The sequence below is a fragment of the Poromitra crassiceps genome (assembly GCF_964638095.1).
Source record: "Poromitra crassiceps genome assembly, chromosome: 20".
Classification (NCBI taxonomy): domain Eukaryota; kingdom Metazoa; phylum Chordata; class Actinopteri; order Beryciformes; family Melamphaidae; genus Poromitra; species Poromitra crassiceps.
In genome coordinates, this window is record NC_139637.1 from 26,428,487 (window position 1) to 26,442,340 (window position 13,854).

General features: G+C 43.7%; 1 protein-coding gene and 1 long non-coding RNA gene across 2 annotated transcripts in view; both read left to right on the top strand.

The window, feature by feature from the left end:
- The window catches only part of LOC310795041, a 664,395-nt gene that overhangs the window by 576,786 nt on the left and 73,755 nt on the right, over positions 1–13,854 (top strand). The window lies entirely within an intron of this gene.
- Positions 1–13,854, top strand: part of usp11 (ubiquitin specific peptidase 11) — a gene marked incomplete at its 5' end in the record, with an annotated part of 65,526 nt that overhangs the window by 1,778 nt on the left and 49,894 nt on the right. The window contains 2 exons of the mRNA XM_083657138.1: positions 11,021–11,130; positions 13,149–13,279. Coding sequence (XP_083513264.1) covers positions 11,021–11,130; positions 13,149–13,279 — 241 coding nt within the window. The remainder of the gene's footprint in view (positions 1–11,020; positions 11,131–13,148; positions 13,280–13,854) is intronic.

The following is a 13,854-nucleotide window of genomic DNA, read 5'->3' on the forward strand; positions in this document are numbered from 1 at the left end:
ACTCCAAAAACAGAGTTGGGATGAATAAACTCCACTAATATATTATTATTGGCTACTTTGACTCTGATGCAGCTGCCTCTCTCTGCCTACTCGTCTCTGCCCACTGTCAATGTCCTGCCCACACACACAGCACTATCTGATAGAGCAGAACTGTGCCGCGTCATCAAGCGTCCAGCGCGAAGGCCACCGCCCCTTTTACAGGGAAACCCACCATAGGAAAAGACTGTACAAGAAGCCGAAAACACAAACAAACTATTAAGAGCGGTTTAATTTGATGCTGAAGAGTTGCTGTGTTGTTAGTTTCACGGGAAAAAAGAAAAACAGACCTGCTGCGGTGTGTTTTTTAACCCATTGATACCTGATGCAGCATTTGTGCGAACCGCGTTAACGCGGTTCGCGGTCTTAAAGGGATACGCACACAAATGAGGGATATACACGCAAATGCTGCATCAGGTATCAATGGGTTAATAGAATAGGAGTGACACATGTAACCTGGTGGAAACTCAACAGTGGGCTGGATACAGCGTTCATATAAGATAAGTACTATTGCAGATGTATCTTGCACATTCTATGGCCGGCCGAGTTGAAATATATGATAGATATTGATTTTTTTTTGTACTGCTATTTTACATTGAAGTCAGCGGCGAGTGGCTTGTGTTTTCCCCCAAAAAGGGGCGTGGCCTTCACGTTTTGCGAAGTACCCGGATGTGCCGGTCTGTTCTATCGGTAACACGCTTAGGCACATGTCACAGACCGGCAGAGAGACAGGGTTTCAGCCCTCAGCCTCCACCACATGTAGCAAAATGGATATTCAAACGGAAACGTGGTGCATTGAAACATGGAGGAAACATGACGTTCAACCTGGAAACCATAGCGAAACGGGGCACACCGTTTTACAGTTTGAACACACCCTGGGATAGAGCCATATGAAATCCATTGTAGTTTTTTCTCCAAATTCCATTACATTTTTTCCCCGAATTCAGTTTTTTCCATTTTAATTTTAATTCAGGAGTTAGGATCGTTTTTGTGATGTCTTGGCACTCTCACACTTCGCCATGTTTCTCAAACTGAACAGCAAATCTGAGGTGATGTAAGGATCCCACACAAGACCAACCCCCCATCTCAAAACACCCCAATCCAAAACAGAATCATTTCCCTAGGCCTATTTTACAATTATGAAATCATTTAGGTTACTACAATAATTGGCTCTACTTTTGATTTTGATAATTAGGCCTACTTTTGATCAATTTCAACCAAATTCTGTGAAATTCTGCTGTATTGTTTTACAGTTGATTCCATTTTTATGACCAAATTCCATGATTCTGTAGGCTTTTTCCGTTTTGTGGAAATCAAATGGCCCGACCCCTAGCCTGGAAGCTGCTCCCAGCGCAGCGAGCAGAGCTGTGCTTTTCAAAGGGAAGGCAGGCAGCATATCACCATACATAGGTTTAGGGCTGGGCAATATAATCGATACGGCAATATATCGCAATATTTGATTTCCCGATACTTGGACGCCATGTATCGCGATATTATTATTATTATTTTTATTTTTTTGCAGGCCATGCCTGTACTGTATCGATATTTCCCATATCGATGCGTTCAGTAACACTCAACACTCAGTAGTTTTGACTAAATTTGTCCACTAACTTATCAGTATAAAGTGATGTACATATTATTACACTACCTGGGTGGTACACAGTGTGTTGTATCTTTAGCTCTATTATTTAATTTTTAGTAAATTCTGTAGAATATCGCAATATGTATCGCATCGCAATATATCGTGATACAATTGTATCGTAACCCAAGTATCGTGATACGTATAGTATCGTGAGATCCTTGCCAATACCCGGCCCTACATAGGTTGCATATACTGTATATCACACTCTTGTGATCTATTTCAATGATGACAAGCATGCCCAGTTTCCCAGTTCCACGTCACAGTCTTCTTGTCTGTAACTTTTCAGTTCCACGTCACAGTCTTCTTGTCTGTATCTTTTCAGTTCCACGTCACAGTCTTCTTGTCTGTAACTTTTCAGTTCCACGTCACAGTCTTCTTGTCTGTATCTTTTCAGTTCCACGTCACAGTCTTCTTGTCTGTAACTTTTCAGTTCCACGTCACAGTCTTCTTGTCTGTAACTTTTCAGTTCCACGTCACAGTCTTCTTGTCTGTAACTTTTCAGTTCCACGTTGCAGTCTTCTTGTCTGTAACTTTTCAGTTCCATGTCACAGTCTTCTTGTCTGTATCTTTTCAGTTCCACGTCACAGTCTTCTTGTCTGTAACTTTTCAGTTCCACGTCACAGTCTTCTTGTCTGTATCTTTTCAGTTCCACGTCACAGTCTTCTTGTCTGTATCTTTTCAGTTCCACGTCACAGTCTTCTTGTCTGTAACTTTTCAGTTCCACGTTGCAGTCTTCTTGTCTGTAACTTTTCAGTTCCACGTCACAGTCTTCTTGTCTGTATCTTTTCAGTTCCACGTCACAGTCTTCTTGTCTGTAACTTTTCAGTTCCACGTTGCAGTCTTCTTGTCTGTAACTTTTCAGTTCCACGTCACAGTCTTCTTGTCTGTAACTTTTCAGTTCCACGTCACAGTCTTCTTGTCTGTATCTTTTCAGTTCCACGTCACAGTCTTCTTGTCTGTAACTTTTCAGTTCCACGTCACAGTCTTCTTGTCTGTATCTTTTCAGTTCCACGTCACAGTCTTCTTGTCTGTAACTTTTCAGTTCCACGTCACAGTCTTCTTGTCTGTAACTTTTCAGTTCCACGTCACAGTCTTCTTGTCTGTAACTTTTCAGTTCCACGTTGCAGTCTTCTTGTCTGTAACTTTTCAGTTCCATGTCACAGTCTTCTTGTCTGTATCTTTTCAGTTCCACGTCACAGTCTTCTTGTCTGTAACTTTTCAGTTCCACGTCACAGTCTTCTTGTCTGTATCTTTTCAGTTCCACGTCACAGTCTTCTTGTCTGTATCTTTTCAGTTCCACGTCACAGTCTTCTTGTCTGTAACTTTTCAGTTCCACGTTGCAGTCTTCTTGTCTGTAACTTTTCAGTTCCACGTCACAGTCTTCTTGTCTGTATCTTTTCAGTTCCACGTCACAGTCTTCTTGTCTGTAACTTTTCAGTTCCACGTTGCAGTCTTCTTGTCTGTAACTTTTCAGTTCCACGTCACAGTCTTCTTGTCTGTAACTTTTCAGTTCCACGTCACAGTCTTCTTGTCTGTATCTTTTCAGTTCCACGTCACAGTCTTCTTGTCTGTATCTTTTCAGTTCCACGTCACAGTCTTCTTGTCTGTAACTTTTCAGTTCCACGTCACAGTCTTCTTGTCTGTATCTTTTCAGTTCCACGTCACAGTCTTCTTGTCTGTATCTTTTCAGTTCCACGTCACAGTCTTCTTGTCTGTATCTTTTCAGTTCCACGTCACAGTCTTCTTGTCTGTAACTTTTCAGTTCCACGTCACAGTCTTCTTGTCTGTATCTTTTCAGTTCCACGTCACAGTCTTCTTGTCTGTAACTTTTCAGTTCCACGTCACAGTCTTCTTGTCTGTATCTTTTCAGTTCCACGTCACAGTCTTCTTGTCTGTAACTTTTCAGTTCCACGTCACAGTCTTCTTGTCTGTATCTTTTCAGTTCCACGTCACAGTCTTCTTGTCTGTAACTTTTCAGTTCCACGTCACAGTCTTCTTGTCTGTAACTTTTCAGTTCCACGTCACAGTCTTCTTGTCTGTAACTTTTCAGTTCCACGTCACAGTCTTCTTGTCTGTAACTTTTCAGTTCCACGTCGCAGTCTTCTTGTCTGTAACTTTTCAGTTCCACGTCACAGTCTTCTTGTCTGTAACTTTTCAGTTCCACGTCACAGTCTTCTTGTCTGTAACTTTTCAGTTCCACGTCACAGTCTTCTTGTCTGTAACTTTTCAGTTCCACGTCACAGTCTTCTTGTCTGTAACTTTTCAGTTCCACGTCACAGTCTTCTTGTCTGTAACTTTTCAGTTCCACGTCGCAGTCTTCTTGTCTGTAACTTTTCAGTTCCACGTCACAGTCTTCTTGTCTGTAACTTTTCAGTTCCACGTCACAGTCTTCTTGTCTGTAACTTTTCAGTTCCACGTCACAGTCTTCTTGTCTGTAACTTTTCAGTTCCACGTCACAGTCTTCTTGTCTGTAACTTTTCAGTTCCACGTCACAGTCTTCTTGTCTGTATCTTTTCAGTTCCACGTCGCAGTCTTCTTGTCTGTAACTTTTCAGTTCCACGTCACAGTCTTCTTGTCTGTAACTTTTCAGTTCCACGTCACAGTCTTCTTGTCTGTAACTTTTCAGTTCCACGTCACAGTCTTCTTGTCTGTAACTTTTCAGTTCCACGTCACAGTCTTCTTGTCTGTAACTTTTCAGTTCCACGTCACAGTCTTCTTGTCTGTAACTTTTCAGTTCCACGTCACAGTCTTCTTGTCTGTAACTTTTCAGTTCCACGTCACAGTCTTCTTGTCTGTAACTTTTCAGTTCCACGTCACAGTCTTCTTGTCTGTATCTTTTCAGTTCCACGTCACAGTCTTCTTGTCTGTAACTTTTCAGTTCCACGTCACAGTCTTCTTGTCTGTAACTTTTCAGTTCCACGTCACAGTCTTCTTGTCTGTAACTTTTCAGTTCCACGTCGCAGTCTTCTTGTCTGTATCTTTTCAGTTCCACGTCACAGTCTTCTTGTCTGTAACTTTTCAGTTCCACGTCGCAGTCTTCTTGTCTGTATCTTTTCAGTTCCACGTCACAGTCTTCTTGTCTGTAACTTTTCAGTTCCACGTCACAGTCTTCTTGTCTGTAACTTTTCAGTTCCACGTCACAGTCTTCTTGTCTGTAACTTTTCAGTTCCACGTCACAGTCTTCTTGTCTGTAACTTTTCAGTGCGACTCTGCAGTCTGCATCGACATGTAGGAACAGAAACTCTATTTACGCTGATGGGTAAACTTCATTAATTAGCATGAATCTGCGGTTCACGTGCGTGCTGAACCGTACGGATCAAATGCAATCTGTTGCAGCACTACACACTAGGGATGTCACAATACTAGAATTTCTACTTCGATACCGATACCCAGGAAAATATCGATACTCGATAGCATTTTCGATACCACGTGAAGGGGGGGATGGCGCGACACATCGAGAGGCATAATAAAAATAAAGTTAGACAGACGGACGGACAGTCGCACACGTCTCCATAATCTAGGCCTGATCAAACTTTGAATTTAGACAGCAGATTAGCCCTGATCTAGCCATCAGAACACGTTTAGCTTGTTGAAGCAACAGATACCCACCAATGATAGGGAGGCAAAATCAGTGATTATTTTACGCACTGATGGTATTGAAACTGTTGCAAATGAGTATTGTATCCGTTTACATTTTTTAGTATTGATACTTATCGATACCTGTTTCAAATGAGTATTGTATCCGTTTCAATTTTTCAGTATTGATACGTTTCGATACTATCGATACTTTTGACAACCCTACTACAGACCATGGAGCATGTGTTTCTATCAAGGTGGTGCGTTTGGTGGGGATACAGACTAGTAGAAGTAAAGACTGTGTTGTGACTGACCAGTGTGAGCACAGCAGCACAGGTGTAGACTGACCAGTGTGAGCACAGCAGCACAGGTGTACACTGTTGAGTTTTGCATGACAGGTATGAGCAGTGATTTGAGGTGAAATGTCAGAACTTTTATGTGCCAGATAATATACTGAAAGGCGGGTTTTATTGACGGTTTGAACTTGATATAAAGTTTACATTAACGGTATAAACGGTATAAACATTGTATAATTGAATCCCAGCTCACTTCCTGTTGCAGTGTTTTCTAGTACAGTAGGACTGTCACAGGACTGTCAGGACTCAATTATAAAACCGTCTATAATTACAGTAGCCTACATGTCCCTGCGCGTGCTCCGGTTTTACAACATAACACAGGCATGTCCAAAGTCCGGCGCGGGGGCCAATTGCGGCCTGCAGAGCGATTTGAAGTGTCCCACGGCTTGTCTCTCCAAATATACTATGGGTCTGTCTGGAACTCAAGTGAGCTCCTATCACCTAGCTACCTAACTAGATACTTGATTAATTAGGTAACTCATTTTAATATATGTGGATGAAAAATAACTTGTTTCAGACGTCCTCATGCTTGAAGGTAGCATTGCACGTGACAGGTCACACTGGTGCTGTTTCCATTGAATATACAAGATTTCTTCTGACCAAGATTGATCAAGTTGAATCCCAAAGCATTTGGTAATAAATTTGTATAAAACGGCATGGCTGGGGGCTGTTTTCTCTAAACCCATACGATGTGAGAAGCAGCTGCCCCCCAGGTATTTTCACATGATGTAATCTGGCCCCCATTCAAAAAAGTGTTTGGACACCCCTGACATAACATAACATAACATGACATGACAGGACATGACATGACATGACATGACATGACAAAACATGACATGACATGACATGACATGACAAAACATGACATGACATGACATGACAAAACATGACATGACATGACATGACAAAACATGACATGACATGACATGACATGACATGACAAAACATGACATGACATGACATGACAAAACATGACATGACATGACATGACATGACATGACAAAACATGACATGACATGACATGACAAAACATGACATGACATGACATGACATGACAAAACATGACATGACATGACAAGACATGACATGACATGACATGACATAACAAAATTAGTTCTAAGCTCACACTTCATAGATTATCCTCATTATGTAGCAACAGGTATTTGATTCACATCACAGGCTGCCCTGTCCTTCCACAGCTTGTGGTCCAGGCTGCCCTGTCCTTCCACAGCTTGTGGTCCAGGCTGCCAGGTCCTTCCACAGCTTGTGGTCCAGGCTGCCCTGTCCTTCCACAGCTTGTGGTCCAGGCTGCCACGTCTGTTCTTCCACAGCTTGTGGTCCAGGCTGCCACGTCTGTCCTTCCACAGCTTGTGGTCCAGGCTGCCACGTCTGTCCTTCCACAGCTTGTGGTCCAGGCTGCCAGGTCCTTCCACAGCTTGTGGTCCAGGCTGCCACGTCTGTCCTTCCACAGCTTGTGGTCCAGGCTGCCAGGTCCTTCCACAGCTTGTGGTCCAGGCTGCCCTGTCCTTCCACAGCTTGTGGTCCAGGCTGCCCTGTCCTTCCACAGCTTGTGGTCCAGGCTGCCCTGTCCTTCCACAGCTTGTGGTCCAGGCTGCCACGTCTGTCCTTCCACAGCTCGACATCAATGTCTTTTGGGTGTATTTTGGACCTTCTATTTTCCTCTCTCTCTGCTTCTCTGTCTCCGTTCCACTTTCCAGGCCCTGCTGGTGCTGAAAGTTGCACAGCTCTATATATATTCAGCTTGCAATCCCAAAATAGGCAATTTCTATTTTATTTTGTTATTTTATTTTCTGTTTCACAAAGGAGAAAAGGAAAGTCAAGTCCTTGTTGTAAATGTTGTGTCTGTTTCTCACCAGGAAAACAGACATTATATACTTGGATTGATTTTCAACTGAAAATTAAATCATGATTTGTTTTTCCTTTTTTTAGTTTGAAAAATAGAATGGCCCAAAAACTAGGCAGCCTAAAACTACTGTTTGGTCCCTTATTCCATGCAGAGGTTGGGGCAACAACAACAGCATTTGTAGTCTCTCTGGCCAGCCTCCCCTCTCTACCGTGAGAGGAGTCTGGCAGCGCAGGTCTCCATAGTGGGATTGTGATGCGCGGCGCTTGGCGGCAGTGCCCTTGGGAAATATTTTCCAACAATCCAACTTGCCATTTTCAGCGTGTAGCAACGAGCTAGCGTGTAGGTTTCTGCCATTGGCTTGCTAGCTAGTTAGCGTTGTTGTTTTCACTGAGGCGGCAGGGGACTATTTACAGCGACACACAGGGAGGAGGGAGCGGAAGCCGCTCTGATTGACATGGTCGGAGCCAATGACAGAGCTTGTAATAAGCCGGGGGCAGACATCCGGCAGTGACTGAAACAGTCGCTCCAATGGGAGAGCAGCTGTCGAGCAGGGGAGGGCTTATCCCAGTTGTCTGTTTCCGTGCGGCCAGACGACTCACGGAAGGGAGGGGAGGCTGGCCAGCAAGACTAGTTCATTTGTGACTGGTGACAACAAGTCATTCAGTGTGATCCCCAGTTTTTCAGTCGTCATAAGAAAATCAGCAGATACCAGCAGATATGAACAGATTACCAGATAATCTGTTCATAATCTTAATCTGATTTTCAAAGTTGTGTGGTCGTGTATCCCCAGCTTTAGATATGTTATAAAGTATTCCATTAGGCTTCATAGTTACCTCATCAGACCCAAACAGACATATTCTGATTACGTTCAGGTTACTTTGCCCACCTGAGGAATAAACATTATTTCAAGACTCCACACGAACAACACACTTCCTCCTGTGCCATGCTTTATAAGGATATAGAACAGCTGACTCTAACTGGCCTTCTGAGTTTCACTTGAAAGTGAAAGCCACACACACACACACACACACACACACACACACACACACACACACACACACACACACACACACGGACAGCATCTGAAACTATGGACTACTACTGCTGGCACTTTAAATAAACGAACAAGTGTTCGGCTAGCCTGTAGCCACAGCTACACACAGCTGCACACACACTGCAGAAAGTTCATCAGACAAGTGGTAGGAACACATCAAGTTACCTTCATGTTCAAATGAATTAATCCCAGATGTAACCCTCTATTTTAGGGCTCCAACTAACAATTATTTTGATAAGCGATTAATCTGGATAATCTGATTCATCGATTATTTCTTTTATGAATCGGATTTTCTTTTTTTTGCCGATTTCCATCAGTTTATAAAAAACAAAGAAATGAGGGCTATCCAGTCAACATTAACGTTAGCAGCGCGTCGTCTCATTGGTCCATGTGTGTGACTGCGATGATGTGAGTGACGTTACACAAACAGAAAGGAGGGGGCTCTGCTCCGCTCTGCTGCTGTCAATCATCACTGTCGCAGCAGCCCGCCTCCTCCAGGCTCCAGGGTTTAAAGTGACAGTGAAGAAGGCTGACGGTCAGAAATGGTTGAATGAACAGAACGCTAACTAGCTAACTAGCTAACTAGCTAACTAGCTAACTAGCCGGCAGCCGGCTGAAAGCTGCCCGTGTGTTTACATCAGCATGTTGTTGAGCTCGCTGCATTTCCTGTTTGCTGTCTCAGAGTGACGTCACAGAGCCCCAATCCACCCATACAGGAAACCTGAGACACACAGATAGACAAGCCAGAGAGAGAGAGAGAGAGAGAGAGAGAGAGAGAGAGAGAGAGAGAGAGAGAGAGAGAGAGAGAGAGAGAGAGAGAGAGAGAGAGAGAGAGAGAGAGAGAGAGAGAGAGAGAGAGAGAGACAGACAGACAGACAGACAGACAGACAGACAGACAGACAGAGATAGACAGACAGACACACACACATAGAGAGATAGACACACACAGAGATAGACACACACACACACACACACACACACACACACACACAGTGATAGACAGACAGAGAGACAGTCAGACACACACCCACAGATGGACACAGAGTGATAGACAGACACACACACACACACACACACACACACACACACACACACACACACACACACACAGATAGATAGACAGACAGACAGACAGAGAGATAGACACACACACACACACACACACACAGATATCCTAGTGAAATAGCTGTTGGTTGTATTTGTTTTGAAGGTGCTGTGTGCCTGTCTGCTTCTGTGTGTGTGTGTGTGTCTGTCTGTGTGTGTGTGTGTGTGTGTGTGTTGTGTGTGTCTGTGTGTGTGTGTGTGTGTGTGTGTGTGTGTGTGTGTGTGTGCGCGCGTGCGTGTCTGAAAGGTGAAGGGAAGTGATTCTCTGTGAAAGTCATCAAATAATAATGAGCTCCAGCCTGGATCCAAAATAGAAGTAGGCCAGAGAGTGGGACTGAAGAGAAGCTAGTGTGGGAAAAGCTAACACATAGAGCTAGCTTAGCTAACACAGCTAACACATAGAGCTAGCTTAGCTAACACAGCTAACACATAGAGCTAGCTGAAAGATGGCCACTAAAAAATGAACAGAACATTGAAATTGTGATTTAAATTTCTATCCCATGTTTTTCTTGTCATTTGTTTTTTAGAGCTTTAAATTTGTTTTTCACCACCTGGTGTCTTGTTTTGAGTGAGACATTTTGACTGTCGCCACCTGGTGTCCTGGAGCCAGAGGTGACCATATTAGTATGAAAGTGTGGAGCTGGGGAGAAGGTGATGCCTAGCACTAGCAGACAGCTAGCAGCTAGCCACCTAGCGGTTAATCACCTGTCACTCAAAGCGGCCACGGCCTTAATTATGCATAGCTTTAACCCTTAATGAAATTGAAACGGGCGAGTTATATAAAAATTCCCCCCCGTACAGTTAGCTAACGAGACCAAGCCCGTTGTTTTAACCAGGCTGTAAACATGTTTATTTCTGCTGTAAAGTTCACAATTTTGACATTGGGGTGAATGGGGATTGACTAGCTTTTTGAGCCAGCCTCAACTGGCCATTCGAGGAACTGCAGTTTTGGCACTTCCGCGTATTTAGCATTTTTCAGACCCGGAGGTTGAGGCCTGGTTTCAGCTCTAAAAAATAGTAGGCAGACAGGAAAGGTGGGGTGAGAAAGAGGGGATGACATGCGGCAAAGGACCACAGGTCGGATTCGAACCCGGGTCGGCCGTGCGAAGGACCGAGCCTTCGTGGTATGCATGCTACCAGCTGAGCCACCAGGACAGGACGCACAATAACGTCAGAATTCTGAAAATAGAGTTAGAGTTCTTATTGTCAGAATTCTGGAAAAAGAAAGTCAGAAAGATTCTGAAATTTCATTCAGAATTCTGAGTTATCAGAATTTTGAGAGAAAAAAGTCTGAATTCTGAGATTAAAGCTGTATTCAGCGATGTTTTTTTGTGTTAAAATAAGTGTTAAATGGCTGTGTGTGTGTGTGTGTGTGTGTGTTGCAGGTATGTGCTGGAGCGACGCTGGTATGAGCAGTGGAAGGAGTTTGTGGAGACGGGAGACCAGAACTCATCATCTTTCCCCGGACAGATCGACAACACAGAGCTGTTCCAGGGTCAGTCTCTAACCTCAACCTAACCTGAGTTACAGTTTGTAATCTGACTACTTAAACAAATCCACTTAAATGTGAAGGGGGTGGGGGGGGAGGGGGGCTTGGGTAGAAAGAGAGAGAGATGGAGAGCGAGAGACATAAAGAGAGAGAGACAGAGAGATAGATCATTTGTTCGCATTTGCAAATGCGAATGAGTCTGTAAACTCAGGTTCAATTTAGATTTCCAACGAGCGTAGACCAAAAGGCCAGTCACTCTGGACGCAATTGGATAGTAGGGGTGTCAAAAATAATCGATTATAAGATGCATCGCGATGCGGACGTGCACGATTCTGCATCGATTCACAAATGTCAAAAATCGATTTATTATTACCGTACTATTATTATTTTTTGTAATAATCGAATAAAATATAATGGAAGTACATGCATTTGTTTATTTTAATTATGGATCATAATACAATGCAATTCCAAATGCACTTTTATTTTAAAAGTAGCCACACAGTGAGAAAAAAGAAAGTGAGAAAAAATAAATGGGGAAAATAAGGGACGCATCGATTGAAGATGCATCGAGATGCATCGATAATCGTTTTATCATCGAATCGTAGCCCTCTGAATCGTAATCGAATCGTGAAGGCCAGAGCCGTATAATTGAAGAGTTCTGACATCTCCATTCACTCCAATGGACCAGTTTTTTTCCAGGAAGTAGAAAGTGGAACTCTTCAGTAAAAAAAAGCAGCACTGTCGAGTTGCATCAAAATAGACAGTGTTGTGCTTTGAAAGGGTTTTTCATCCCTTGAAATGAATCAAATTGTACATTATCAGCTTTATTTTAGCATGCAAAAGTAGCGCGAGACCCATTCCTTGCTGTTCATTGGCTAATGAGTCTCACATTTTGGTCCTCCGCTGACGCCACTCTCTCTCTAGAGGACACTAGTGAAGGCCAGTGAAGATTCACAGCCCTATTGGATAGACCCGCAACCAATCAGAGCAACGGAACATTTGGCATGAGCCTTCGTTGTTGTTTACAGCTCTGTCAGTATCTGTCTCAAACACGCCCCCAAATGACATCAACGCTTGTGATTGGCCCGACCGTTTTCAGGTCGCGTGGAAATCTTTCTGAACGGGAGGAGGGCCGGACCCATCTGCCAGAGCAAATCAAACATGATAACAACATAGATCTGTACCAACTGTCGAATGTCATTAGGAGCATGTGTGCAAGTCAAAAGTATCGGGGTAAAATTCACAGAGGATTCGCTCAAAATCCGAAACGTTTTTCGCACACAGAATGGTGCCTCCCAACATAATGTGGCAGTGCTACACTTCGCGCAACTCTCGAATTTGCCACCGTGCGCTGCCCTCAAAGTTCAAATTGTTTAAACTGACTCACCAGATGCCCACGATACGATACTAAAAGGATACTTGAGTCACGATATGATAGTATTGCGATATTGCGATATGCTAGTATTGCGATATTTCGATATATTGTCACTCCTAACTCCTTTTCCTACCTTTTCCTTGACCTCACCGTAAGTAAAACATGCAGTGTTTTTTTGGTTTGTTTTGTTTTTGCCCCACACGTAGGCTACATTATTAAGCTTCTCTGGACTCAATACGCCACTGCAGGCGTGGACTGCACCATCGGGCGCTTCAGGCAGATGCCCGGTGGCCTGGCATGGCCTGCAAATGGCCTTTTTTTTCCTATATATCGATACTTGGCGTCCAAATATCGATACAATATCGTCAGGCAAAGTATCGCGATACTATGGTGTATCGATTTCCCCCCAAACCTACTGACTGCTGACCTTTCTCTTCTCTACCTGGTTTATCCTGTGACGACAGCTTAACCCATTGATACCTGATGCAGCATTTGTGTGTGTATCCCTTTAAGACCGCGAACCGCGTCATACGCGGTTCGCGGTCTTAAAGCGATAGACACACAAATGAGGGATATACACGCAAATGCTGCATCAGGTATCAATGGCTTAATGGCTGACGAGCTGACTGTGTCTCCTGTGTCTGGGCAGATCTGGAGTCGTTCCACCTGAAGGAGCGTCTGGTGGAGAACCAGGACTTTGTGCTGCTCCCAGCCCCGGCCTGGCACAAGCTACTGGCCTGGTACCACATGGTGGAGGGCCAGCCCCCACTGGAACGCAAGGTAACCCTCAACACTCAGCTCTATCCTGCAAGGTAACACTCAGTTCTATGACGCTATATAACAAATAAAATGTGATGCATTATTATTATTCATTAAACTAGCATTATATTCACCTTATGTTCAGACGCGGGGGTGGGCCAAATTCTTCCGGGTCGTGTTAACACTTCCGCTGGTCACAGCGTGAAATACAAAAGAACGTCAGAAGAAGAGAGTTTTTTTTGGAGCGGACAGTGAAGGGGGTAAAACAAAGAACGTAGCCTACTACTTTGAGCTCGGTACACAGCAAGTAAGCGAGTATCCACTGTTAGCCAGGTCAGATAACGTTATCGTCGACAATGACGAGCACTTTCTTGTAAAACATACCTGGACTCCAACAAAGAAAGCTTCAGATGGTTTTCTCTCCTCCGAGCGCAGCGCGAGCCACTTATAAGACCTGCAGACGTTAACGTAATTCCCTGGAAAGCGAGACTTAACGAGTCAGTTACATGGCGTTGCATTCTTAGACATTGCCGTTTGCTTTTATTTGGTATGTTACATACAATTGGCTAAATTATTAGTTAATTCAGAGTTAGATG